The sequence below is a fragment of the Thrips palmi genome, unplaced genomic scaffold, assembly GCF_012932325.1.
Source record: "Thrips palmi isolate BJ-2018 unplaced genomic scaffold, TpBJ-2018v1 HiC_scaffold_15, whole genome shotgun sequence".
Taxonomy (NCBI): Eukaryota; Metazoa; Arthropoda; class Insecta; order Thysanoptera; family Thripidae; genus Thrips; species Thrips palmi.
In genome coordinates, this window is record NW_023144624.1 from 5,668,349 (window position 1) to 5,695,012 (window position 26,664).

The 26,664-nt window shown below is 62.1% G+C and overlaps 3 protein-coding genes across 5 annotated transcripts; 2 read left to right on the forward strand and 1 right to left on the reverse strand.

The window, feature by feature from the left end:
• Positions 1-1,010: 1,010 nt before the first annotated feature.
• Positions 1,011-10,856, reverse strand: LOC117640983 (angiotensin-converting enzyme-like). Its single transcript, XM_034378057.1, has 12 exons — positions 10,725-10,856; positions 3,967-4,257; positions 3,626-3,896; positions 3,407-3,550; positions 3,142-3,333; positions 2,766-2,863; positions 2,520-2,689; positions 2,249-2,373; positions 2,038-2,177; positions 1,653-1,855; positions 1,422-1,565; positions 1,011-1,297 (listed from the first exon to the last, which is right to left on the reverse strand). Exons 2-12 carry the CDS (start codon positions 4,255-4,257, stop codon positions 1,039-1,041), a joined length of 2,037 nt encoding a protein of 678 aa, XP_034233948.1. The 5' UTR covers positions 10,725-10,856; the 3' UTR covers positions 1,011-1,038.
• A 3,707-nt stretch (positions 10,857-14,563) lies between these two features.
• LOC117641596 lies at positions 14,564-15,170 on the forward strand. The gene is made up of 2 exons (XM_034379062.1): positions 14,564-14,981; positions 15,065-15,170. The coding sequence occupies exons 1-2, from the start codon at positions 14,564-14,566 to the stop codon at positions 15,139-15,141; spliced, it is 495 nt and encodes a 164-aa protein (XP_034234953.1). The 3' UTR covers positions 15,142-15,170.
• Positions 15,171-15,783: 613 nt separating this feature from the next.
• Positions 15,784-25,646, forward strand: LOC117641533 (putative uncharacterized protein MYH16). 3 transcript variants are annotated; one of them, XR_004587487.1, is made up of 7 exons: positions 15,784-17,438; positions 21,658-21,749; positions 23,518-23,652; positions 23,736-23,782; positions 23,937-24,032; positions 24,232-25,437; positions 25,521-25,586. XR_004587487.1 is itself a non-coding variant. In XM_034378957.1 (6 exons), the coding sequence occupies exons 1-6, from the start codon at positions 15,835-15,837 to the stop codon at positions 25,584-25,586; spliced, it is 2,040 nt and encodes a 679-aa protein (XP_034234848.1). In that variant the 5' UTR covers positions 15,784-15,834; the 3' UTR covers positions 25,587-25,646. The 3 variants fall into 3 exon arrangements, 2 of the variants coding, with proteins under 2 accessions (XP_034234848.1, XP_034234847.1); XM_034378957.1 differs by lacking the exon at positions 24,232-25,437 and having other exon boundaries at positions 25,521-25,646; XM_034378956.1 differs by lacking the exon at positions 25,521-25,586 and having other exon boundaries at positions 24,232-25,483.
• Positions 25,647-26,664: the final 1,018 nt, after the last annotated feature.

Sequence of the window (26,664 nt, forward strand, 5' to 3'; positions counted from 1 at the left end):
CGGCCGTAGAAATGGTGGACCTGGCCGTCGCCTAGGCGACGGAGGGCGATCTTTACGAGGGTGGCGGTGAGTCAGCCACCCCATCGCACGCGGGAATGGCATCGCCTTGGGCATCGCCCGCTGCCATGTTCCGCCCTCCGATCTCGCCAAAAATTAAGAACCAGTGAAAACTGCAAGCGGTGGATGGGGCCCTTCTGGGTAAAAGCCTAACCTACAATTAAACACAAAAATGTGTTTGGGGAGAACCACTTCTTCAGGGAAGAGGCCTTTTTCGGAGTGTCCTCATCCGCAGAAATTTTCTTTGTCTGTTCCCTATGCTTAAAATGAGGTTGAAAATACGCAGAACGATTGAAAACAAATTCACAGCCTCACTCGTCGCAGGGGGCCGCGCGACGCCTGTGCGCCCTCCTGCCCGTGGCCGACCAGTGCATGGCCCGCGGTGACGTCATCGCCGTGGACGCCATCCTGGACGCGCTCCTGTCCGTGCCCGTGGCCGCGGCCGGGGCGTGGCCGCTGGCGCCGCGGTACCACCGGTAAGGGGTTGTTCTCACAAACCATGTTCGTTTGCGTTGTTTGACTCCCCAATGCAGTGTTTGCTAGCCGACCAATGAGTGCATCGCAGCCCCGTCGTGACAGGTTCGCTATGGCGCTGTACGCAAAGGTGCAGTCTCTGTCCAGCCGTCACGACGCGGCAACGGACCGCGACTTCCTGCCGTCCGTCGCCGTGCTTTGGAACGCTGTCTGCTTCCGAGGTGTGCAAGTAAACTATTTGCAACAACTTTGCTTGTCGTTATCGTGGATGTTACTTGTTTGCGTGTCGCAGGCATCGAGGCCGGCGAGCGCCTCTTGCAGCACGGCCGTGCGCACGCACGCGCCCTGCTGGCCGACGCCGAGGCCACGCGGCCGCCGAACTGGGCGCCGTCGCCGCCGTCGTCCTGGGGACTGGTGCTCAGAGCGAAAGCGCTGCGACGCCGCGGCCAGGAGTGACAAGGAGGCAAGAACAAGACGCGTTTAACAAAAAAAGAAAATATCACTTTACTAAAGGTAACGATTAAGTATCGAGAGCAGTAGCAGTGCGAGGGTGGCGGCGGTCGTTGTGGCGGTGGTGGCGGCACTGCTCGCGTCGTCCTCGGAGACGGGCGACGCCTCGGCCTCCAGGTCGCCGTTGGCCTCCCTCAGGAACCGGTGGAGGGGCTCGAAGTACTCCAGCAGAGCGGTGGCGTTCAGCTCGGTCTCCCCCGTCAGCGTCTCCAGGGCCTCGCTCCAGTGCACCGACGCCCCCAGCGCCATGCCCTTGCTGCCGAGGCAAAAAAGCGTGAGTTACTTTGTCGCAGTTTGGCCCGAGTAGTTAGGAGTCCCCAGGTCTCGTCATTCGGACACGTGATTTTCACGACCCTGCTTTCCGCGGGAGTTGCACGCACCTGAATTTAGCGCCAGCTTCCTTGGAGTTGTAGAAGTCGCACTTGTGCAGCGGCGGGCTGGTGGGGTCGTCGGGCCGGTACTCGCCCGCCTCGATGCACAGCGCCCTGTACAGCTGGAACTGCAGGATGTCCGCAACGAAGTACCTGCAGAGAAAGCGATCAACGTCAAATTATCCGGATTAAAGTGTCCCTGTCGTCACACGCAAAAATTCGTTGACTCGCTGTACTCACGAAATGTACTGGTAACTGCCGGGCACGTGGAACTTGGCGCCGGGGTCGAAGTCCTCCTCGGAGCGGCTGACGGGCGCGCGGAGGCCCTGGATGTCCTCCCTCAGGAGCCACCAGTGCCGGTTCCACTCGCTCTCCGTCACGTTGCCGGCGAACACGTCCCACCGCCACATGTCCACCAGCAGCCCGAACGGCAGGAACGCCACCTGAAAGCACAGGCCGTTCAAAAAGCCGTTCAACGCACCCCGTCGACTACCCCGCGCGGCACTACCCCGCGCTCCACTACCCCGCACCGCACTGTCCCGCGCCGCACTACCCCGCGCCATGGAACCGCGAGGCGTGGGGTAGTGCCGAGGGCTGCCGCCGGGGGTAGCGCCGAGCCGCCTACCTTCTCCAGGGCCATCTTCATGAGCGCGTTGATGCTGCTCTCGTCCGAGTCTTCGTAGTTCTTGAGCAGCCCGATGGCCTTGAGGTGCTTGGGGTTGTCCACGGACAGCGCGATGGTGTCTCCGATGGCCTCGTGGAAGCCTGCGTGGAAGAGCAGCGTGGTGAGTTCCAGTCCGGGCTCCAACCCTCACCTCCTGGTGGCGTGAACTCACCTGGGTTGGCCCCGCTACGCAACATGTAGGGCTGGTTCTTGTACTGCAGGTAATACTGAATGTGGCCCATCTCGTGGTGGATGGTCCTGAAGTCGTCCTGGTTCACCTTCGTGCACATCTTTATCCTGTGGGAGAATGCCGATCGAGTCAGGCCTGTGGATACCCCACGCGCCGGGTCGCGGAGTATCGCGTGTCGCCGCCAGGCCGCCAGAGAGCACCACTGTCGCCGCTCTGCCGCGTTCGGCCGTAAAATTCGACGAATGGGACGCACCTGAAATCCTTCCTGTCACAGAAGTCCCAGGCCGAGCCGTGGCAGATGATCTCGCGGCCCCGGGGCTTCTCGATGACCGCCTTGGGCCCGTAGGACATGTTGCTGGACTGCAGCCCCATGGACGTGTAGAACTCGTCGGACTTGCGGAACATCCTCAGCGGGTTGTATCCCTGTAGAGTCAAATGAATTAAGAGGGGCGAGTTGATTGTTTTTATTCGCATAGAATGGCGTGTTTTGGGGACTTGCCTGCTCCATGAGGGCCTTGGTGACGTCGTACGACGACGCGTTCGGGAAGGGCTCCACGAGGTCGTACACGTTGATCCAGGACTGGCCCCACATGTTGCCTGCGAGACGCAACGACAAATCACTCACACTTCGTCGACGTGGTGGCACAGTGACACGCAAAGTACGCCAGGGGGCGGCAGACGAAACAGAAGGTGATTAATTTGTCCGCGTCTTTTTACGAGGCCATTCGTGTTTTCGCGGCGCCGCGGCAACGCGTGCCACTTGAACCGGCGTAAAGCCGCGGCCCGCGAAGTGCACTTTTACTGCTCATCAGCCGGCTACACTGTAACGGCCGCGCTGCGAGCCGGGATATGAGAAACTGTGGGGTCGGCCATACCCAGGATGTGGGCGGGGATGAGGCCGTCCTCCTCGCCCATCTTGTCGCCGTAGAAGGCCCGCAGCCGGCGGCGCACGAACGTGTGCAGGGCCTCGTACAGCGGGAACACCTGGTCCCACAGGTCCTGCATGTCCTCGTAGAAGTAGTCCGTCTCGAAGCCCGCCTGCCACATGTGACCCATGTTCTCGAAGTCTGCGGGGGAGAGAGAGAAACATTAGGTTCCCGGTGTCGGCTGAGGTGGCCGGCAGCGGTGCGGTGACGTTACCGTTGGCGACGGCGGCCTTGTTCTGCAGCGCCACGTAGTTCTTGTAGTCCTGGCGCATGTGCTTCCCCGAGGCGTCGTGCCACGCCTTCCACGTGTACGCCAGCTCGTCGTAGTCGCGGCTCTTGGCCATCACGCTCTCGATCTCTGCAAAGGAGGGGGGTCGTCAGCACGGCGTCGAGCGCGGCGCCGCCGTGGCGGTAGGCCACCCATCCGCCTCACCGGGGTCCAGCTCGTAGCCCTCCTTGCCCAGGTCGCAGCGCTGCTTGCGGTACGGGCAGATCTTGGCGGTGCTGTACACGTTCTGCATGCGCAGCTCGTACGTGTTGAGGTCCTTGAGCTCCTGCTCGTCCAGCGCGGACACGCCCAGCGACAGCAGGAACTCGACCTGGCGCCGCACGACGGGGTCCTCGTACTCCTCCGGGTCCAGGTTCTGGAAGTACTCGTCCCACTGCTCCTTCTCGAAGGCGGCCAGCGACAGGCTCGCTTCATTCTGCGCAGAAAAACAAGGCCTTGTGTCGTTTTCGGCTGCGCCTCTCGAGGGAGTCGAACCCGGGACTCACGTAGATGGCCTCCTTGGTGCTGTTGGTGAGGTCCGTGATGTACTCCCACTCGGCGGTGATGGCGTGGTTGCAGGCGGCGCTGGCGTCCCGCTCGTAGGTGGTGGCCAGGTACTGTGTGATGAAGGCCGCATCGTACTTGGGGCTGGCTGGCGCCTGGCGCGCCACCCTCCGGTTGGGGCCCCGCCCCGCCACCGCCACGCCCCGCGACCCGCGCAGGCACCTCGCCGACGACGGCCCGGCCAGGCACGACAGGCAGCCCGCCGCCAGCAGCAAGGCAGCCACGCGCACCATCTGGAAGCACAGAGCCGTCGCGCGCGTTAGCCGTGGTGTCAGCGTCGTCGTCATTAGAACGAGAGGTTGTGGGTTCAAATCCAGCGGCCGGCGGCACTTTTTTGTTTGGTCCGACAGTCCACATTCGTTGCGAGCCCTGGCGATCTGGCGCGAATATCTGTCTTACGGTCGTCCAATCGGCGCCCCGCTTTCCCTTACGAGCACTCAGCTTGATCCACGGGCCGCGCGGTCCCGGGATCGAATCCCCGCAATTATTTTTTTTCTTTGGGCGCGACGCATCGCTCCGGTAATGACAGAGCGCCCCGCCCTGCCCCGCCCCGCCGCGTCCAGTGCCTCGGCCAGCCCAATCAGCTTCACTTATGACCTGATTCCAGGAGACGCGGCGCCGCGATACCAGGCCAACGGCCCCGCGGTACACTCCGACAAACCAAGAGCCAATCACGAACGAAAACAAAAACATATATTCATAGCACATTGTCGATGGGCACCGGGTGACGTCACGCCAAAAACGGTGACAGACGTGTCGCACGCGCCGGCACGCGGGATTACCAGACACACACACGCACACACACACGCGCGTGCATACACACACGCACACGCAAACACGCGCGCGCGCGCAAGTCAGTTGGCAACACGTTGCCCACTAGGGTGCCGTGGCCGTGCCGTGGCTGACAATTATCATGCAGCAATGAATGAATGGTGAGCAGCGTGTTGGCCGGGCCGTGGCGAGCCGAGCCGAGTGGAACCGCGCTGCCCTTACTGGCTCGATTTGCCTTCGGCACACCTTTCGCTGCAGGAATAAAAGAGCGTCGCGCACGTTACATAAAAGTCGTGATGTCGCGTGGCGCGACACGACACGGCACGGCACGGCGTGGCACGGCACGGCGGGCGCTTAGGACACCATGGGCTCGGCGTCGTTGCAAAGCAAACTCGAAGAAGAGGCACTGTGTGTGCGCGCGCAGGTACATTTTCTCACACTCGCCGCCGGGGACCCGCGACCCGGCAAGGCAGAAGCGTGCCGTGGCATTGGGCGGTGGGAGAAACAGAGAGAGACGGAGAGAGGCGACGGCGGCGGCCTCTCGCAGCGCGGCGCGGACGGCGCGGGGCGACGCAGCCCGCGAGGTAGGCAGCCGCGGTGCAGCGGTGTGTCGAAGCGAGGCGGTGGCCTACCTCGCAGGCGCTCCTTCCGCCAGAAGCCTTCCGTCTCGTGTTTGCAGTGGCGGCCAGTCGATGGGTACTCACGTTGGATGGCTCGTGCTCGATTTGTCGTGTGCGAGAGTCAGTGTGTGTGTCTTTGAGTGAGTGTGCGAGAAAAAAGGAGAGGGGGCACGGGTAGCGTGGAGTCTCGGTATTTTTAGAGCCCCTCATCGCGGTGCGCCTCCCGGTGGTGCCCCCCGTGCCCGGCCTGCCCGGCGTCCATCGCGCTGCACAAGAAGAAGAGGATCACCTCTTTTTCCTGCGGTCAGCGCGCCGGCCGAGGCGACCGCGGCACCAACCGTCAACATCACGAAAGCCATTTGAAGGCGAGCCGCCCAATCCACACTGGCGTGTGCGCTGATTAGTGTGTGTGTGTGTGTGTGTGTGTGTGTGTGTGTGTGTGTGTGTGTGTGTGTGTGTGTGTTGGTGTGTGCGCGTGTGTGCAGGCGCGCCTCCGTCCGTGTATGTGTGAGTGAGGCTAAGTGAGGCCGTCCCGTTTCCGCGTGTCGTGGTTTGGTGCCCGCAAAAAGGAGCGCGCCGCAAAAGTGTGCGCCTTCTCTATTATTTTTGAGATTTTTCGTCCCTCTCTCCGTTTCTCTCTCGCACGCGACAGCTCGACTGTCTGTTTGAAGGCGCGGCGGCGGCGGTTGCGCTGTGTGCGGTGTGACTGTGTAATTGCTTAGCATTCATTACGCACCAGGAGAGGAGACAGAGAGAGGGAGAGAGAAAGGGGGAGGGGCGGGCGGAGGGCGAGGGAGAGGGGGGATGCTTTCACCCATGCGGCTCGGTGCGAATACAATTTGTTCGCCATTAGGCGTCGTTTATTCCCAGAACCGTGCGTCTATAAAATAATACAGGCAGACACGGCAGCGCGGATTAGCTCGACGCGTATCAAAAACAACAACAACAAAGAGAGCACGATGGTCAGCACCAGGAAGGAAGGACTCGGGTGCCGTACCTGTGGCAAGGTGTGGAACAATTAGCCTCGCGGCGTGGCGTGGCGATTGGCGTTGAAGGCGCGGCGAAATCGAGGCGTGCGAGGAACGCCGCGGGACGGCCGTCTCCGCAGCCTCGGCCGGCAGCGCGATGAAGCCTCCACGCGACTACGGGGCTTCCTGGATCGGACTGTACTGTGGTCCAGTTCCCGGCACTGCACGCGCCTCTGCGGTTATATTTTTAAAATTGTTTCGGTTTCTCATTTTGGAACGGTGCAATATACTTCCTTGGAAAATCAAGGGCGAAAAATAAAAAGGGAGTGAACGAAAGTAAAAGCCACGCCCGCTGCTGCACCGACTGCCGAGCGAGAGTTAGACTACGCTGCTAAAGCCATGCTACGGCCAGCGCGCGTACGGCGGGCCGGCCGGCCGTTTAGAACGTGTGCGCCATTATGCAGTCCTTTCGATTGTCCGTCTCTCTCGCTCTTACTGCAGCCTTGCCTATGCGCGGCCCAATTGCGTAATAAGGCGAAAATAACGGGGCGACTACTCTGTGCAGAACGGAACTATACCGAAGGGCCCGGCAGTCGGATTCCGGATGGTCGTCGCTGTGTCTCTCTCGCACTCCGGCGGGGCGTTGCGCAGGGGTGTGGGAGAGGCAGGGCGAGGACAAGACTGATCGGAATGACTGTCGGGCATCAGACCCACGTGGCGCACCAAGCAGTCCACGCAGGCCGCGAGATCGTCGTCTGCACTGTTAGGTTTAAAAGGCCTCCAGCCCTGCCTGCCTTGCGCCCTGCGCGCGTGGCCTTGCCATGGTCAGTCGCTGGCCAATGGGCTAGACCCCGAGCTAACCACACACGGCCACCTCACGACCTCACGTAAGATAAGGGCTTGCATTTACAGGGAATAGGATTTACAGTGAAACAGGATTACAGTGAATTGGACACACACACACACACACACACACACACACACACAGGGCCGCACCCACTTCCTCGCGGCAAACAGCTGAATCACTGCGGTCGGCAGTGCCTCGGCATTGCCTCGACATTGCCAGTACCAGTCCAGCGCGGTATCGGGTAGATCGCTCGCGCCGCAGTGCGGCCGGTAGTCGCGGGTTCGAACCCACGTAGGTGCGGCGCGGCCGCGGCGCCTCTAGGCGGCTTTTGGCGTCCCGGCGTCCCGGCTCCGCGGCGTGCCACCCACGCCCACGCGTTTCGAGCTGGCGCGCGCTTTGCAGTAAGTGGCCCAGTACACCACATGCCGAGCGACCGCGCCCCGCCCAGCCAGGCAGGCAGCCAGGCAGCCAGGCAGGCAGCCAGCCCCGAGGCGGCCTGAGGTCACTCCAGTAACTTACTTCGGAGTGCCCTGCAATGGAAAAACCAAGGAGGAAAATGTGCGTCGCGGAGGAGGACCAGTAACTAACACTGAGCTAAAGACACCACTGCTCTGTTGCGTCAAAACGTACTCAGTCAAACGCGCCACAGACTAAACAAGTCGTCAGTCTTTCGGACCGGCAACGGCCGCTCGCTACCGGCCACTGCGATTGAAATTACCGCACACCTTCGCAGTCAGCCGAGTGCGCCACACGGAACATGGCGTATTTTGAACGCTCTCGACAAAATTGCCCCTTTAACCTCTAAACCCGTCGCGAGACGGACTCCCCAAGTTAGTCCACGTCCGCCCCACTGCCCACTGCACTGCGAGAACACAGGGCCGCCAGTGTGCGGACGCGTGTCGAGAAAGTAATTGACCATTCGCGTCCGAGTCGCGCTCGACTGCCGACAAGTGTGTTGTGCGTACAGTCGCCCATCAAAGGGATCATTGTGTCGCTGCGCCGCTACCCCACGCTCCAGAGACGCTGAAAGCGCTGGAAGCAGATCGAGTGCGGGGTATTGGCAACACGCGCAACCGCGCGTCGGTCGTCGCGTTATACAATGCGCACTTTGAATGGACTGCTGTCACTGCACCGTTTTGCCAATATGCATGAGTCATGGCCCCTTCAAACGGAACAGACTTTCCACATAGCTCGACTTCCGCCTGGTTGCATCGTGTGCGTGTGTGAGTGCGTGTGTGTGTGTTTCTTGTTGTTGTTTACCTCGCGAACACCACATTTCTCCGGTAAACCTCTATCCTCGTGTCAAGCTGTTATTTCGCCAGGCTGAGGAACGTCTTCCCGAGCTCCGCGGAGGGAAGTCGTTCCACGGTCCATCACTGCTCCGCGTGCCTGGTGCCGCGTGCCGCGGGGTGGGCGCGAACCCGCGTATCGTGGCTCCGCAGGCGGTGCCGTTGCGGCGGTGTTGTCGAGGCGCAGCACGCCGCGCACCTTTTCGGTCATTATCATCACAACTCTCGGTTCGGTGAATGTCAGGAATCTGACACAAGTGGGACTTTCACTGTTACGCGAGTGCTGCAAGTGCACGCCGCGCACTGCTATGGCGCTGCACCCGCTCGGCTGATCGACGGAGACATCCGACGACGGCGGTTCGAGCACCAGGCGACTTCGCGCGCGTTTTGACGTAACCGGGTATCGAATTAGCACACATCGCTCACACGGCCAGAAGCACGGCCGCTCTGCCGCGCTCCGCCCGAGTCAACTCCCGCCTCCCGCCGACCCATTCCGGGGAGTCTCGCCCTGTCTCTCTCGCACGCCGACGCAACGCCCCGCGAGTGCGACGGAGACAGCGGCGAAACGCCACTCTATGGAATCGCGCGCGGCTGGCCCGGTGCCGCTTTTGCAACCCGCTCGCGGCCTGCTGAAAGTTGTCTCTTTTATTTAACCACACACGCGCCGCGCGGACTGAACTTGGGCTACTTTGTACTCCAGCCAAATGTCGACCTGCCGGACGCCACCTCCTTCTCCTCCTCCTCCTCCTCCTTCTTCTTCTTCTTCTCAGTCCAATTCTCGGGAGCTCGAGACCACCACGGGGTCTGGACCCCACTGCAATTAGTGGCCACCGAAAGCACACAGCGCAATACATTAATCTATTAGCGTCTCGCAAATGAAATATGACGTCAGATGCTCGCGCTTCGTTACACACTCACTCACACACACACACACACACACACACACACACACACACACACACCTACACACCTACACACACACACACCAAAACATATACGCGAGCGCGCGCGCACACACACACACACACACACACAGCCACACGCACACACAAGCGATACGAAGTGGCTTCTTCCGAACGCTGATGGTCCTTTCTGGGCAGGCGACTCATGGTCAAGGTCGTCGCGGCGATAACCAGCACTGTCCAGACCGCCCTGGGAAAAGCTGGTCCGCGGCTCACTTGACCGCGAGGAAGAGAGAGAGAGCGAGAGGGACAGGGGGAGCCATTGTCTGTCGGGGAGTCGCGAGCGGCGCAAGCCGGTCAAGGTGTCAACGGCCCAATTTGACTCTGCAGACATCAGAGGGAAGGACTCCACACGGCGCGGCCCTTCCGCAGTCGGCGCCCCGGCGGCAGGGCCTTCAAGCACGTGACGCAAAGTGGCGCCCTTTTTTTGCCCTCCGCGTTTTAAACCGCGACCGTCACTCGCGGACAACAAAGCAGCATGTCATCACGCGTCGCCGCCGCGCCACCTCTCCGGGCGCGCGGACGCGCTCCGTCGCGAGTCAACCCGTCGTAAATATCAAGTAATGGCGGTTGGTTCCCTGGCGTGGGGAGGCGTGGCAGCCTGGTGGCGGCCGAGGAGACGCACGCGTCCGTCTCTGCGTCGCCGGCGGTTCAAGTGAATCACAAGCGCAATCCCCAGGGAAACTGGAGAAGAAGTGACCAGTTTGTTTTCGTGCTGCAGGCAGCGTCATCGAGTAGAGGCTCGACGATCCGAGAAAGGGCCGGGTGGAGAGAGGCGCGCCGAGAGGGTGTCCCGGCCGGCCAGGTGTGTCGGAGTCATTAACCGGCCAATAGGCTGTGCGGCGCGCTCCCATTCGAACGGTCGTCCTAAGTGGAGCCAAGGCCCCGCCGCTGCGACGCCGCGACACGGGCTGGCTGGGAGTCCCGGCGTCGCGTCGCCGTGCAAGTCAAGTGACAACAAAGGCCGCTTGCGGGGCAGTAGGTGATCCGAAACACGATAAGTCCGTCTGCAACTTCAGTGGGATTTACATGAAATGGGAGGCGTTCAAGTTCAATTTCCTTCGTTATGTCAACCTTTGCACAACACTCGCAGGCCTCGCCCTTCACGAGACACCAACATTTTCCTCGAAGAGACATCACAGTGCCGGCCAAGGGTCGTCCATTCAGCGGGACGCACCATGACGCTAAAACGCGGTGATCCTCGGCGGTGATCCACGGGTCGCGTCGCGCCGCGTGCACTGACCTTTGTCAAGGGGCGATGTTATCCTAGGGGCGACGTCGCGGAGGTGAGGTGCGCGAGGAGCAGGTCGTCGTGGTCGCGGCCTCACGCAACACCACTGCCGTCGCGCCGCGCCACCATGCCGGTCGTGGTCGTGGTATCGGCACGCGCGCGCGTCGTCAGCCAGCCGCGTCGTCTGCTCGCTGCGTCGTCTGCTAGCGGCGGGGCACAACTACTTGACGGCGTGGGCCGCCAGCCCGTCAGCGCCGCGCCACCTCCCGTCAGCGAGCCCGGCAGGCAGGCGGGCGGGCGGCGCGGCCGCCGGCAGCGGGCAGGAGGCAGGGAAGGCCCGCGGCCGCGCGGGGCTGGAGGCAGGCCGGGGCTGCTGGCGGAGGCGAAGGTGCTAGGCGGTGGCCGAGCCGCGGTCCTTTGTCTAACGAGATGTCGAAGCGATAAAAGGGCAATGTGGCCAATGTTGCACCTCGCTGCTGCCGTTGCTGCCGAGACGGCGGGCGAGGGAAGGCCGCGGTGGATAAAGTCGTTGCGGCGCGCCGCCTCGCCAAACAAAATCACAAAAACCATTTTTCATAAAGTCGACATTATTTTTTCCACCTTTGAGTGTAGGTTTCAGTGTTTGCGGCCGCCACTCCGTGAACGGTATGTGCGCGTGCGCTCGTGTCTGTCTGTGTGTGTGCGTCATGTGAATGTATGTGTTTGAGAGCCTGACTAGGCTCTTGCCGAAACGGATGCCACACGAAAAGGCATTCGGCGAACCACAGCGGCGGCGGCGGTCTGGTAATATCACACACCGTCACCCATACACTCTCGTCACACACACACACATACAAGGATGTAGAAAAATTGGCATCTCCTCTCTCGTCTTCCCCGTGGTTGGCTGGCCCACAATTTGGGGAAAAACCGCGCCGATAGAGCAGCGCCCATAAGCGGTGTACCCCTTCCTACTCCAGGAGCAGCAGCAACAACAACACCTGCGAGTGCCAACAACACGCGCGGCAGCAACAACAACAACGGCAACAACAACAGCAAACGGTTGAAGGACGCTCGGTAATCCAGCGTGTATGGATTGGATGCTCGATTGCGCACCGAATTTAGACCACACGGCGGGACGCGCCGCGACGCGCCGCGACGCGAAGCGAGTGATTTGTTCGGTGGCGACCAGACTCCTTCCGCGTGATAGATGGAGGCGTCGGCGTCGTGCCTGGCGCGCACACGGCGCGCGCACGGCCTGCCCCGCCGTCGAACTCGCGAGGCTGCCTAGTGTTTTTCAGGACCAGCGGAGCGTTAAAAATGTCGTTCAGAAACGGTCTAGCGGCAGGAAGTGCGCACGCCGAGCGAGTGCAGACATTGTGGCAGTGTGGCTGCGCGCAGTGTGGCGGCCACGGGTCAGCTGTCACCAGTCACTGCTGGATGCCCCCGATCGACGGCTGTGCTTTAGAGAATAGTGGTCTACGCCCCTCTAGGAAGCCCTTTCGGACGGCTGGCTTAAGATTCAGCGAGGCGGCCAGGAAGCACGTCGCGCTCTCACCGATACGACGTGGTTGTCGAAGGCGGTCGGAGGGGCCGCCTTGTCGAAGTCGTCTTGTCGTTCGAGGCGTGTAGCGCCGGTGGGCGTCTCGGGCTAGACTGCCTGCCCCACGCCCTTCCGCCCCGACACTGTAGGGCCCGGCAGGGCCCCGGCAGGGACGGACTATCCAGCCGGGGCTTATCGGGCGCCCCCAATACGTGGTGCTCCGGGGGGCCGCGCGAGAGGTAACTACAGCGCGCTGCGCCGAGCCGGTACAACCTGCGACCGGTGCGTGCGGATGAGTGCGGCGCCCGTGTGTTTTCTCGCACAGTTTGGAGACGCTTTTTGCCTAATTGCCGCGTTGTGCAACACAAATTGCCTACTTCCAGGCGCAGCAAAAACTCGGCTCCGCGTTGTACAACGAGTGCAGCGCGCTGGCTGGAGCTGGCTGGAGCTGGCTGGAGCTGGCTGGAGCCCTCGCGTGGCGCCGCGCGGTGCACGGACGGCACGGCGACACGCCCATGGCGATGACGCCGCGAAAGGGGCGCCGAAATGCACCATTCCGTTGGCAGTGGGTCGGCGGTAATCGATTCCCGCGCCGAAACGATACACTCGACTCCACACTTGTCGCGGCGCGGTGTCGCCTGGAATGCCGACCGCACAGCCAGAGCGAGCCTGAGCCAGGCGGCGTTGTGTGTCATTTCACCGGCAGCATGCCGCCGCATTCGTCACGGCGCAAACTGCCGCCGCTCAATCCCCACATCCCGTCAGCACTCGGAGTGGCGCTTTCGAGCGTCCGTCTCTGTCGCACTCGCCGGCCGCCCCGTGGGGGTGTGTGAGAGAGAGAGAGAACGCCCGGAGACGCTGACTCGGATAGCGCCCGCCCAATCACGTACGAACATGCGAACCGAAGGAAGCACGCCGTCGAGGAGGATCACCGCGACGGGACAGGACCCGAGGATCCGAGTGAGTCGAACTGAACAGCCTGTAAAAAGAGCACGTAAAAACAGAGACAAGCCGACAGGTGAAGGAGGCAATGAAGTGTCACCGCGAAAAAGTTAAAAAGTCGTTAAAAATAGCGCAGCGCTTGTTTTCCGAGCCGCGAACCCCCGTCAAGCTCGCGCCAAGCTCGCACAGCCTCCCACTGGGCCTTGACTGGCGGGCGCGTGCATTTCAGAGGCAGGAATGCAAACAATGTATTGAACAGCCCAGAGCGCGCAGCGTGGGGTACTCGGGGAAAACCTTTGGGCCAAAGTTCCACTTATTTTCCGAGACACATTGGCCGGTCTCTGGCAGTGTAGTCGCGGCCCTCGGCGCGCCCCGCCCACGCACTCATTATTTATCAGCGCCCTTAACGAGTGCGCCTTGTCTTGCCCGTCGCTCTGTCTCTCTCTCGCCGCCCCAAGGCAAGGCGACGCGCCGCGAGTGCGAGGGAGACAGCGCGCCGTTCGGAGTGAACCGCCAGGTGCTGGAGCAGCCGACGCGCTGTCAACACGTCACCGAGAGGCACGGCGTGTGGCACGGCGAGCACAGTGTACTGGACGTACTAGATCACTGCCGCAGTCGCTGCTGCTGGTCGCTGTTGACGCGATTGTTCGGTTCCCACGAACCGATCGGCTTCTGGACCAATCGCCTGGTGGTTTACGACACCTTCCTGGCGGGGTGCCACGCGCACGCACGCCACGGAGTGCAGTGTGAGTGGCGCGGCACGGCACGCCCATCAGGCATCGGGGCGCCACGCCGCGCCACGCCGCCGCGGACAGCTAAGTGATTGTGGATGCATAGAGGCGCCCAACGGCAGGAGCGGCAGGCTAGGCGGGCAGGGCAGTGCGGATGGACGCTCCCAGCTGCAGCGAGGCACTCGGTCACGGATCGCGTCGCCTTGTTGTTGTTGTTGTTGTTGTGGTTGGCCAGCAGTGGCGGCCCGCTGCCGAAGCGCCGGCCACACCTGCTGCCGTGCCGTTGGTTGGGATGCCTACCTCGCACGGCTGGAGCGCCGCGCTGGGCAGGCAGGCCTCACTGTCCGGGTGGCGGATGGGTTGCCTAGCTGGCAGGCGGCCTCGTCCGCAGCGCGGAGTGTGTCGTCGTCAGCCGCCCGAGAGGTTGGCCACCCTATCCACCGGCGCGCAGGTAGGGTGGCCAACTGGCCGTCCTCGCCGCGGGCGCGACAAGACAAGGTATTTAGTGGCTGGCAGGGTCGTCGGCCGGCGGATAGCAGTATCGCTGGAACGGCCAGATGGCTGATGGCCCCGTAGGCCTCATGCATGCGCCCCGGAGCGAGCCACTATAAGAGCGGCGGGGCTGGAGAAAACCGCCATTCCACTCCCCAGAGGTCAACATGAAGGTTCTAGTGCTGCTGACTCTGTGCGTGGCCGCGGCCACGGCGGCCGTCCCCGCCGACAGGAAGGAAGTCGAGTCCAAGGACAGCACCCTGATGGCCAAGGACTCCATCATGGCCAAGGATGCCATCGTCGCCAAGGACGCCATCATGGCCAAGGACTCCATCATGGCGAAGGATTCCATCATGGCCAAGGACGCCATCGTCGCCAAGGACGCCATCATGGCGAAGGACTCAATCATGGCCAAGGACTCCATCATCATGGCTAAGGACATTGCCGCCATGCCCATGATCATCATCGCGGACAAGGACGTCGCCGGCTTGGCCAGGGAGATCGAAATGGACAAGGACACGGTGGTCATGCCCGTCGTGCAAATGGACGCCGTTGAGCCCATGAAGCCAGTGATCAACAGAAAGCGTGAGTACTTTGACAGCGCTCAAACAAAAACAAATCCAAAATCGTGTTTCAAATACTGATTTCCCCCCGTGTTTTGCCCTCAGCCTTGACAGCCCAGGAGTTCAACACCCTGGCCAGCAAGCTGACGTTCTCCGTGTTCGACAAGAAGCCTTCCGTTTAAACAGTTGCAACAATTAAAGTATATTTCAAACAAGGTCTCGTCTTCTTTCTACCGGGGTCACCTCGTCCCGCCTGAAAAATAGAAGCACGAGGGCAAGGCGCGAACTGTCCCACTGCCCATTTGCATAGAATGGCCAAAATGCAGCTGCGGAGAGTGGGGACTGTGGGGACGCGCTCTACCGGGCTATTGGGTGCTCGGCTGCATCCAGGCGGAAAGAAAAACCAAAGCGCTCGCCTTGTCACCACACTGGCAGTCTTCTCTCTAGAGTCCAGATGGCACTTGCGCTATAGACGCGAAACGTTGTGGTCCGAGTTTCGTGCGTTCGGGCCCCACCCACCACTGCAGATAGTCTTTTACCTGGGGCATTAGCTGGGCAGCAGCTATTGCTACTCACCTTGAAGGTGCCTGGGGCGTTCCGGTGGCCCCGGTCGCCCCCACCCCACTCTCCGTTTTCCCCAAAACACGCCGTTTGGCTGCTGGGCGCGCTGCTGGGGCGCCGCGATCGCCGCGACCCCTCCCTCGCATGGGCAGAGCCGGGCAGAGCGGCCCGCGGCGGAGGGGGTGGGCGCGTCGCGGCGTCGCGGCGTCGCGGGGTCGCGGTGCCGGGCGGCGGGCGCAGTCGGCGCTCGCGGGGCCCGCCGCACGGACGCTCTCGCTCTGGCCGCCGCCTTGGCCGCCGCCTCGGCCGCCAACATGAGGGGCAAGGAGGGCAGGCAGGTGCGGGCCGCGCCCCGCAGCAAGGACTACATCCAGGGCGTCATCGGCAAGGTCAAGGACGACATCCGCACCCTGATGTCGAACCGCGACGAGCTGTCCGTTGCCGCGTTCCGCAAGACCAAGGACGACCTGCACAGCCTGACCAAGAACAAGGCGGAGATCATGACGCTGGTGCGCAGCCGCGAGGACCTGAGCGCCCTCATCGACACCAAGAACAGCCTGCACGCGCTCATCCGCAGCCGCGACGACATCCACGTGCTGCTGCGCAACAAGGACGACCTGCTGGCCCTCGTCAAGAGCAAGAACGACATCTGCCACCTGCTGCACACGCAGAAGGACGTGCAGAACCTCGTCAAGAACCGGCCCGACATGGAGGCCATCCTGGACATGAAGGACGACATCAACAGCCTGCTGCGCAGCAAGGCGGACATCCAGAGCCTGCTCAAGAGCAAGGACGAGATCTACGGGCTCGTGAGGAGCTTCGACGACGTGAAGATGCTGCTGGAGAGCAAGGCGGACATCGACGTGCTGGTGAGGAACAAGGACGACCTGCAGGCGCTGGTGCGCGCGCGCAGCGAGATCCAGACCATGCTGCGCAACAAGGAGGAGATCCAGAGCCTGGTCAGAAGCAAGGAGGACATCGTGACCCTGCTGCGCATCCGGGACGAGGTGTACTCGCTCATCAAGAGCAAGGACGACATCCAGTTCCTGCTGCGGTACAAGGACGAGATCCTCAGCCTGGTCAAGTACAAGGAGGACATCACGAACCTGTTGAAGAACAAGGAGGCCATCCACTCGATAGCCAAGAACAAGTTCGAGCTGCAGGCGATGGCACGCACCAAGGCGGACCTGCTGGCCGTGTCCAGCTACAAGAGTGATCTGCAGGACCTGGTGAGGAACCGCGAGGCCATCCAGGGCCTCATCCGCTGCAAGGACGAGATCCACTCCCTGATGCGGAGTAAGGCCGACATCCAGATCCTGCTGGACAGGATGTCCGACATCAGGGGCCTGCTGCAGATCAAGAACGACATCAACTACCTCATGAAGAACAAGGACGAGCTGCAGGCCCTGGTGCGGCACAAGGACGAGCTGATGGCCCTGATGCACTACAAGGCGGAGATCCAGTCGCTGGCCAAGTGGAGGGAGGACATCCAGTTCCTCATCAAGTGCAAGAAGGAGATCCAGTCCCTGACCAAGCTCAAGTTCAAGATCCAGTCGCTCGTCAAGAGCAAGGACGACATCCTGTCGCTGGTGAGGAGCAAGAACGAGATCCGCGGGCTGCTCAACAGCCGGCACGAGATCCAGGCCGTGGTGAAGAGCAAGACCGAGCAGAGCGGCACCCTGAAGAAGGACGACGTGATGGCGCTGCTCAAGATGAAGGACGACATCGAGGCCCTGGCCAAGACCAAGGACGACCTCATGCTGTTCGTGCGGCACGCCAAGGACATCGAGGTGCTGCTGCACGGCCGCGAGGAACTGTTCAGCCTGCTGAGGAACAAGGAGGACATCGTGGGGCTGGTCAAGATGGTGGGCGACATTCGGTCGCTGCGCGTCGAGCTGGACCACATGCAGGGCTACAGGTCAGTCGCTCTCCGCCCCGCCTCTAACTCGCACGCCTTCGAAAAACACACTCCCACAGATGAGTTCGACCTTGCCCTCTACCTTGCTGCCACCCACAGTAATTGCTGCACCATTACACTTCCTCGTTGCCGGCCGTGCGGGGGAGTCGCCAATTCCCACAGCGGGGCGTGGCCCTCGACTACGCGCCCCAAGGATGCCCCAAGGATGCCCCAGGATGCTCCGCCGAGGCTCCGCTCGGAAGCGCGGCCACTTAGGCGGCGCCGTGCCTAAAAAATGGCAATACTTTGTAACGGCCAAAGCGGCGCCCACTACAATGGGAATGGGGCACTCAGCCGAATGACACGGCCGCGTTGCATGCGACGGACGCCCGGGCCCCGCCGCCCTGCCGCACCCTGCCCGGTAAGCGCCTCCGATTGGCCTGGCGGCCCGTCTGCCGGCTAGTAGTGGAAACGCAGCCACAAAGTCGCCTCGTCCGGCTTAATTGGAATTGCAACAACTTGTCGGCAATTGGGGCGTGCGTGGGTGCGGGTCTGGCGGCCCGGACGGCCCGGCTAGCAAACTAAGATTAGTGGCCGCGGAGTCCCACGACGCGGAGCCCCAAATTGAAACAAAAACAAAAACTAGAAGACGAGCCGGGCAACAGCACGGCGCGGCGGGCCAGGCACCTGGCGGTGGCGGCTACCCTCTCCCTCTCTCTCCCTCTCGCATGACAAATGAACTCGCGGAGGGGGTGGGCGCGCGCCTGCCCCGGCGATCAATGCCCCAGACACTATCAGGACCACGTGTGTGCGTGCGAGAGTGTCTGTGTGTGCGTGCGTGTGTCTGTTCGTGATCGTGTAGTGTTGTAACACTGAGCCCAATCGGTATGTCGGCCAAAAGAGCATCGATATGCATGCACCTTCACACATCTCCACAAAACATATCAACGATTTCTTTCATTTCTTGTTTATTTTTTTTTTATTTTGGTGAGGAGGCTAAGACAAAATCTCTGGCTATCTGGGCCTTACTGCGACGCCCCGCAGCGACGGGCGACAGTCAATTTTTATTTTTACGACCGCCGTCTTGGTTTTCTCCGCGTTCACGGCCAAGGCCCTCCAAGGCTGCCCGGCTCGGCGGCACTCGGCGGCACTCGGCGGCCCACCTCACGGACGGCATCGTTGGGCCGCCAGCGGATGTAGTGTCCCAGTGTCGCAGTAGTGCGGCCCCGCCTGCCGGAGCGCGGAGGGGCGGGGTGGGGCGGGGCGGGGCGGGGCGGTGGCGAGGCGTCGTTCCGCGGAGACATGAACACGGCAGCGTTTGACGCGTGGCGCCGACGACGCCCTACCCCGTCCCACTGCTGGCCGCGAAGGAATAGGAAACGCTGCGCCAGTTTCAAAAATGTCAGTGCACATCGGCACCGGTGTGTTTTGACTGCGGAGTGTTTTAACTCTAGACGGTAAGAAGTTCACCATGTTCACCAACCTCCCATACTAAGTCAATCTTCAGGGTTCTCCATTGTCCGTCCCGAAAATTCGCCGGCATTGTCTTCCTCGTTGTTTACTGGCCAAATTGTGCCCTCATCACACGCACCGCCCGCACCCACACTCGGCCCGCCCGCCAGGCCGCCAGGCCGCGCTCGCCGCCAGTCCACGCCACGCCCGTCCTGGTCTCGAAGTCCCTGAGGCGGACTGGGAGCCCCGGCCACACCGACAACGCCCCGATCACGCAGTGGCCTGCCGGGCCCGCCGGATGCCCGAAAGGCGGTGACGGCGCGGCCGGCCCAGCACGGGCACGGCCAGCACGGCCAGCAAAGCGCGGCCCGTCCCGACTTATTTGCGTGACACTCGTCGTAAGGCCGGTAACGAGCGTGCGGCCGCCCCGCCCCGCCCCGGGTCTGGGTTCGACTCCGCCCGCCGGCCCCCCGCCGCGATATTTTTCCTACCAGCGGGTGGGTGGACCAAAAGCAGCGCGGAAAAACAAATGAAAGTGGAACGAAAAGATTGCGGGCGCCGCGGGGAGTTTGCCAACTATCATATCGTTCCGCCGTCGCGTCGTCGCCGTCCTTGTCAACGGCGACGTGGCCGCCTCCCCCTCCCCCGGGCGGCGGAAGAACTTGGCGGAATGAGCGCCGGCCTTGGACGTAATAGGGATTCGTTCCTGCAAAATCCTTTTCCAATTTCGAACTAGTCAGTCTGTCGTGTGGGCTGCGGCTGCCTCGCAGCCGTCACTCGGAGCGCCTGGTGGGTAGGCAGCCCAACGTACTCGGAGGCACGCTTGGCGGCCTGCCTGGCGGCGGCCGCACAGACGGGCAGGCAGGCAGGCGCGCCCCGTCAAGCAGGCAGCCCGGCCTTCCTTCGGTCGAAGTCGGCGTCGGCGACGTGCGGAGACGTCGCAAGGACATGCTTACTATTTGCAGGCAGTGGAGATAGTCATCTACGATAGCGACCTAGAGGAGGGGTGGGGGGCGTTGGAGAAGCGGAGGGGGAGATCAGGACTCGGCGGAAATTGGACAGAAGCAAATGAACTCAATTGGAGCTCACCCACAAAGGCACAGAGCACCTCGGCGATTTACCTCAACTGTCACCTGGCACCTGCTGGAAGCAGTCGAGTCGGCCCATCTCGGAACGGGCACAGTTTGCAGGGAGGAATAGGCCTCGCTGTTGGGGTGAGGGGGTGAGAGAGAAAGAGAAAGAGAGGGCCTTAGGGATGGTAAGGTTGGCGTGCCCTGTTGTGAATCGTCACAGAAAGGGGTCGGGGCGAGGGAGGAGGAAACAGAAACATAAATTGGCTGGTGGTTCTGAGGACAGGGAGCGCCAGCCCTCCCCTGCGCGGTGCGCGGCGTTCGTGGGCCGCCCCCAACCCCCTTCCCTTCGAGACCCACCCCAAACCCTTCCCCTACGAACTCACCATAGCATTATCTTGTGCCTCCTGACCCCGTAGCCTCCTTCTCAAATTAATACCAGCTGAGAAAAAGTAGGAGTGTTTTTCGGCATCATTGCCCACTTAAACGAAATGCAGTCCAGCCACCACACCGCTTCCACCGTCGTCGAGCAATCGCCCTTGTTACTTGTTTGCTCCGCTTCTTCAGGCTGATTCCGAACAGTGCCCTGTCTCTCTCACGCCCATGGGGTGCCTCACAGGCGAGAGAGAGTATAGATAGAGACAGCGACGAGGCAGTGTTCGGAATCAAACTACAGTACTCGTGTTCGACGCGGTGCTCGCTCTGGTTTCCGTGCCGCTCCCTCGCCTCACTCGGCGGCACGGCGCGTAGCGGGGCTCGCGTGCCGGAGAGTGGTGCCGGACTGCCGGACAGTTGGCCGCCCCTCCAGGAAGGGGTGGTCGTCCTGCAGGAACGCGAGCCAGCGGCCAAGCCAAGGCGGCGGCCACCGCCCGGCGCGCGGGCAGTCTCCTCTGCACGGCCGTCGCGGGGGCTGCCTACCCCGCCGAACGCAGGCGGCGTCCAGCCGCGAGCCGGCGGCGTCGAGGAAGACAAGAGACTAGAAAGCCGTCCCACCGAGCTGTGGCAGAAATTGAACCGTCGAAGAATCAAACCCAAGTTTGTGGCGGCGGTGGATTAAACCTGAATTTCTCTGCTTGTGACACCTGACGCAGCCCAACCTGACGTCACTCTCTGATTGGGCCGAGGGGGCCTCAGGGTGAAAGGGTTGGCGGCGGTGCGTCCGGAAGCAGTCGAAGGTCGTGTACGGGGAGGAGGGCGGTGGGCGCAGGGCCCGTGGGGCCCGTGGGCCGTCGGGCCGTCGCGGGGGTGGAAGGGCTGTTCTTTTTACACGCAACAGGGCTGTCAGGGGGAGGGCCGGGGAGAGGCCGTGTCGGATGCAAGGCGGACTATCGGCTGCCATAGCAGTAAACACAGAGGCCCGGAAATAGACCCCCACCCCCGCAGCGGCGGCAGCCCGAAGAAGGGCGTCTTACAGGCGGAAAAATGCACTGCGCGCCGAGTGTCGTGGAAGAGCGGGTAGCAGACCTCCAGGCAGAACAGCGCACGTCGCAGGGAAGTCCGCGAAAGTTGCGGTGTTGTGTCCGCCACCCAGTGGAACTGCCGGCGTTGGTTTTTCGCGGGTAGCGAGGGGTTGGGCCGGGCAGCGCCCCATCCATCACGGCCAAGGCGTGGCGCGGCGTGGCGTGCTGATTGATAAGAAGCCGATGATGTGGCGGTTCGCGCGGCGCGTGGCCAAGTAGTAGTGCATCCTTGACGTTGTTTTCTGTTTTGTTTGGCAGGGACGCCCTTTCGAGGTCCAACGCCGAGCTGGAGCGCTACATCGGCGGCCTGGAGACGGAGCTCGACCGCCATGAGGAGGAGCAGGCGATGCGTGAGTGTTCGGCCGGGCGGGGCCTGGCGGGGCCGGCCCGGGTTGCGGGTTCGAGTCCCAGCAGCGGTAGTTTTATGCTTTCGTTTTGACGGTTCGAAGCGTGCGCGCGGCGCGGCCGGCACTCCCCCGTCTTACGCAGCGGCGGCGGCGCTGGCCGGCCCGTCGGCCCGACTAGCATAACCCGATACCTCGGAATTTATCTTTATTCTTTCCCTGTTATAAACGGTCGCAGGTGATAAATTGTGCGCCATTTTACGAGGCGACGCGCTGGAGGCTCGGGAGGCTCTTGGTCGCCGGCAGTCGGGCTTGCCTTTCAGCTCGCCTTGAGCGTGCCTTTGCCTTGCCGTTTTACGGCCGCAACAACGGCCTATCTCGGCCCGCCGCGGCCCGCCGCCTCGCCGGCGTCGCGGGGACGGCGACGTGACCGTCGCGACGCTCCCCGCGACGGCCCGCGGCCCGCGTCGCCCCGCGTCGCCCCGCGTCGGCCACCGAGCGGTACTTTGGGATCCGCGACGATCTTTCTTATCGATCGTTAAAAACGCTCAAGCGGCGATTTCCGGCCCGACAGCAGGCGACCCAATAAAACGGCAGAATGTCAACGCACCGGACGGTTCGGCGTGGCTTACTTCGCGTCCCTTCGGCTTCGGCCCTCCCGCGCGCGGACGGCCACCCGAGCCCCGATGGGTGTCGGGTTGCTTCGTTTTATAGTTGTGCATGAATCAGGAAATCCGCGCGACCACCGCCGCCGCGACCGAAATCGGTACCCGAATATCTTTACAGCGGGGCGGCTTAGAAAGGTGAGGCTTTTGGCGCGTCTCGCCGGGATATTTACGGAGCTGTCGCTTTATGACAAGGATTCCCCCCTCCCCTTCTCCTTCCCTAGACGCCGCCGCGCCGCCCGCCCTTCGCTGACAGGGTCCCAGTAAAAATAAACGCGCCACGAATCAGATTGACGCGCCGGGGATGAAAAATTCGCGTGCCGGGATGAGAAATTGCGCGCGCCGGATATTAGGTTGTCCGCGCGGTGACGTCACGGTGACGTCAGGGCCACGGCCGTCGGTGCGGGATGCCCCACACTGCAACACTACACTCCCACGCCGGGCCGCGAAGGGCGTAACTGAGGAACACAGCCGCGGCCCACGGCGGGCGGGTGGAGATGCATCGGCGTGCCGTGCCGCGCGGGACGAGCGAGCGCACTGGCCGTGATGGTCCCGACACATGCAAGGCATGCAGGGCAGGGAAACGGCCGCTGCTACGGCTTGACTGGCGCGGTGCTTTTTCACCTCTTTCCGCTGTTGGCGCTGTTGGCGCTGTTCTTCCTCGGCCCGGCCGTCCCTCCCCCGCGGACAGTCCGCCCGTCCGCCGCGTCGTGCCTGCGGAACGCCAATCAATGATCACGTCCTCGCGTTATGACGCATTGTGCGGCCCAAAGTTTCTCCCTTCTTGTTTTTGTCCCTTTTCCGTGCGGCGTTCGGGTCACGCCAGCGCGGCGCGGTGCGGCGCAGCGGGATGTGGCGGATGTGGGCGTGGCGGCCGTAACGCCGTAACCTTTCCGAGGGGCAGGGCGGCCAGGGTCAGTTCGGCGCTCTAAGTACCCCGCATGGCCCGCGGCCGAATCGTCCGCCGGACCCCGGCCCGCCACGCCTCGACGCCGACGCCCCGTCCCGCACGACACGTTCCCCCGTTCGGCCAGCGAGTGTTGTCATTGTTGTGCCGGCCCGTAAAAGCACCGTAGCGCACTAAATGTATATCGATGACTGGTCCGCAGGCTCGCAGGAGGCGGGCCGGCACCTGTGGTGGGGGCGCCTGGACAACCAGCTGGTGCTGTGCCGGCAGCTGGAGGCGCGCCGGCGCTGGCTGGAGCAGGAGGTGACCTACGCCCGCCGTATGAACGGCCTCACCGGTACGTACCGCGGACGCAGATTCCAGCATTCTACGACGGCCTCCGGGAGAGCGATGCACTGACTGTGTGTTCCTGTGCCTCAGATCCGAATCGGGACCCGCTCACGCTCGACCTGGATTCGCTGTCCGAGGTAGGCACGGCGCAGCCCGGGGCGGAGGGCACGGCGGCAAGGCTCGGCCCAATGGCCCAGCCAATGGGTCCGGCCCACCCCCGCAGCATAGTGCTTGCCTTATCTGCCTTGGATTGTTTCGGCCAACAAAAGCAGCTTCGAGTCGCTGTTCCAGATGGAGCTGATCATCGTGGTGCGCCAGCTCGAGCGCATGCGTGAGGACCTGCAGGCCGCGCTGCGGCACAAGATCTGGAGCCCCGAGCGAGACAAGGTAACAGTGCGCTTGACAGCGCGGGTAAGTCACCGCGTGGGGGAGAACGACTCAAACACAGAGAGAAACGGGCTTTCGTAGTGTTAACCAAACTAACCGAATTTGAAGCAGTGGAGGGGGCTGAGCGAGGGGCGCCTCGGCCTGCTTGCCGTGGCTAACCTAGTAACCTTGGCCTTTGCCGGCCGCCGCGCGCACACAGGACTACGACGCGTCCCGCACCGCCCTGGCCGAGATCCGGCACTACCGCCGCACCCGGAAGCCCATCACCGGCTCGCACCCCACACTGGACGAGCCCGCCGCCAACAACACCGGCAGCAACAACAACAACAACAACCACCACCAAGCCACGACGGGGTCCTCGCCCGGCAGCGGGCCGCCCCCGACGGGCCCCCGATGGGAGTGAGTCCACGGCGCCAGGCCTCGGCGTTGCCTTGGCCGCCGGTGACACCTGCACCGCTGCTACCACCTCCACCGCCATAGGTTGTATTCCTGGCTTCGGCTGTACCTTGTCTTTACTAACGAGGCCGTACACTGTTTCGGGTGGGGGTAGAGGGTGACTTACACCTCGCGAAAAAAAAAACCACCGCGTCCGGTGAATATTGTTAATTATTTTGCTGGTCGCACGGGGTACTTTCGGAGCCAGCACACATCTGCACAGCCCACAGCCATAACTGTTCTTTATGGCAATCCGTCCCGTGTGACAAAACGTGATTGATGCGCGATGCATACAAGAATTACGGCGGTGACAGTCATCTTACGGTGTGCAGGCTCGGAAAGTATTCGTTCGAGTCTGGCAGAAACTTTCACAACACTCACCGGAATTTCCTGATCATGGTAGTTTAACCCTTACGAAAACTCTTGAGACTGATTTTGTTTGTGGAGATCGTCATGTGTTCACGTCGAAGTTCTTCGAGCAGCTGGTAAGGCCCATGAGTGGCATTTGGATGCTTCTAAGTAACGACTTACAATGTAACCGCTGCAGTAGTAGCTGGAACTAACTAGCCACGTGGTTCGAACCGACCGCAGTCGTCTCTGCGGCAGGCACCTTCACCTAGTTACGTGTTGCGAGCAAGTTGTTTGTGGAAACGCTTGGAAATCATTTAAACTCCGAATAAAATGTTCCTTCTAAACAGGCGAGGCATGCAGAACTAAAGCGGCAGTAACAGAGCTTACCTAGGGCGACAGGAACGTTTTTGGCCTGTTTTTTGACTAGTCGATTTTTCACATAAACTCGCCCACTTGACGGGAAGTGCTGTTGGGCCTCCCGGCACCAAGCGCCGCCCTGAGGGCTGCCCTTCGACCTAACAAAGCAGTAACCGACTTTCTGCCGACAGCTTCTTGCAATGTATTAACCTGGGGGCCCTGCTCCTAGCATTCACTTGTTTACTGGCCACGCTATTCCAAGGTGATCTATCCCGCGGTTTTCGCCGCGTCTCTGGGTCGGGGGGGTCTTGGCGTGGCGGCGGCCTAACGCGGCGTGTGCTGCAGGGACGCGGACGGAGCGGAAGCGAAGAAGTGCTCGACGCGAGCAGCAGCGAGGGCCCCGGGTGCTAGCCCGGCCGACAAGGCCGCCAAGCCGGCCAGCGTGTCCGCCCCTACCACGCCGCGCCGGACAGTGGCTGGCCGTGCAGCGGCGCCGAAGCAGCCGTCTCCTCGGATCGTGGTCAGCGTGGTCGGCGACCACGGACGCGACCACGGACGCGACCACGGACGCGTCGACGCAGGTGTCGCTGTCGTCCACGCCGGCAAGGCTGCCGGCCCTGCCAGCGCTGCCGGCGCTGCCGCCGCCCGCCCTCGCGCGCCCGCCGCTGTCCTGGCGGGAGTCGCTGCGACAGCCCCTGCCGCAGCTGCAGCTGTCGTGGCGAGGCCCGCTGCCACTGCCGCAGCTGCCCAAGCCGTGGATCCCCTAGCGCCGCCACCGCGGCCGCCCAGCCGCCACGGCTCCCCGAGGCAGCCCCCGCAGTCCCCGAAGCAGACGCCCCCGCAGACGCCGGCCGCCAGGAAGACGCCGGTGCAGACTCCGGTGCACACTCCGCGGCACACGCCGGGGACGCCGCCGGAGGTCGCCGACGACGACGCGGATGACGACGACGAGGAGGGCGGCGAGGAGGATCTGTTCTTCGACGACGACGGCGAGGAACTGACAGCGGGCGAGGCGCCGAGCGAGGACGGCGAGGAGGACGACGACGACGACGGCGAGGACGAGTTCCAGCGGCCACAGTCTTCCCTTCAGGAGTAGCTTCGCACAGCGGGCCGGGCGTGCTTCAAGAGATCTAAAAAAGAGAGTTGTTATTTAGAAATCGTTTTAAAATGCTTGAGCGCTTCAGCAGCGGGCTGCCGACATCGAGCGAACTCGCGACGTCTCATCTGCAATTGGAAGTTCCTGTTAATCTATTATTCGTACAAATAACCCACGCACACATTACCGAAAGACGCAATTAATTAGCATAATTACGACTAAACAATGACGTATTTGCGTACGTAAGTTCCTAATCACATGCATGACAATGTTCCGAGTGTTTTACTGAAAGTATTAATAAATGTAACGAAAACGATTCAGTGATGGTGTAACGCAGGTACTGTAGAAGACAAAAAAAAAGACAAAAGCTGTAAAGAGATAACAGTACTGTTA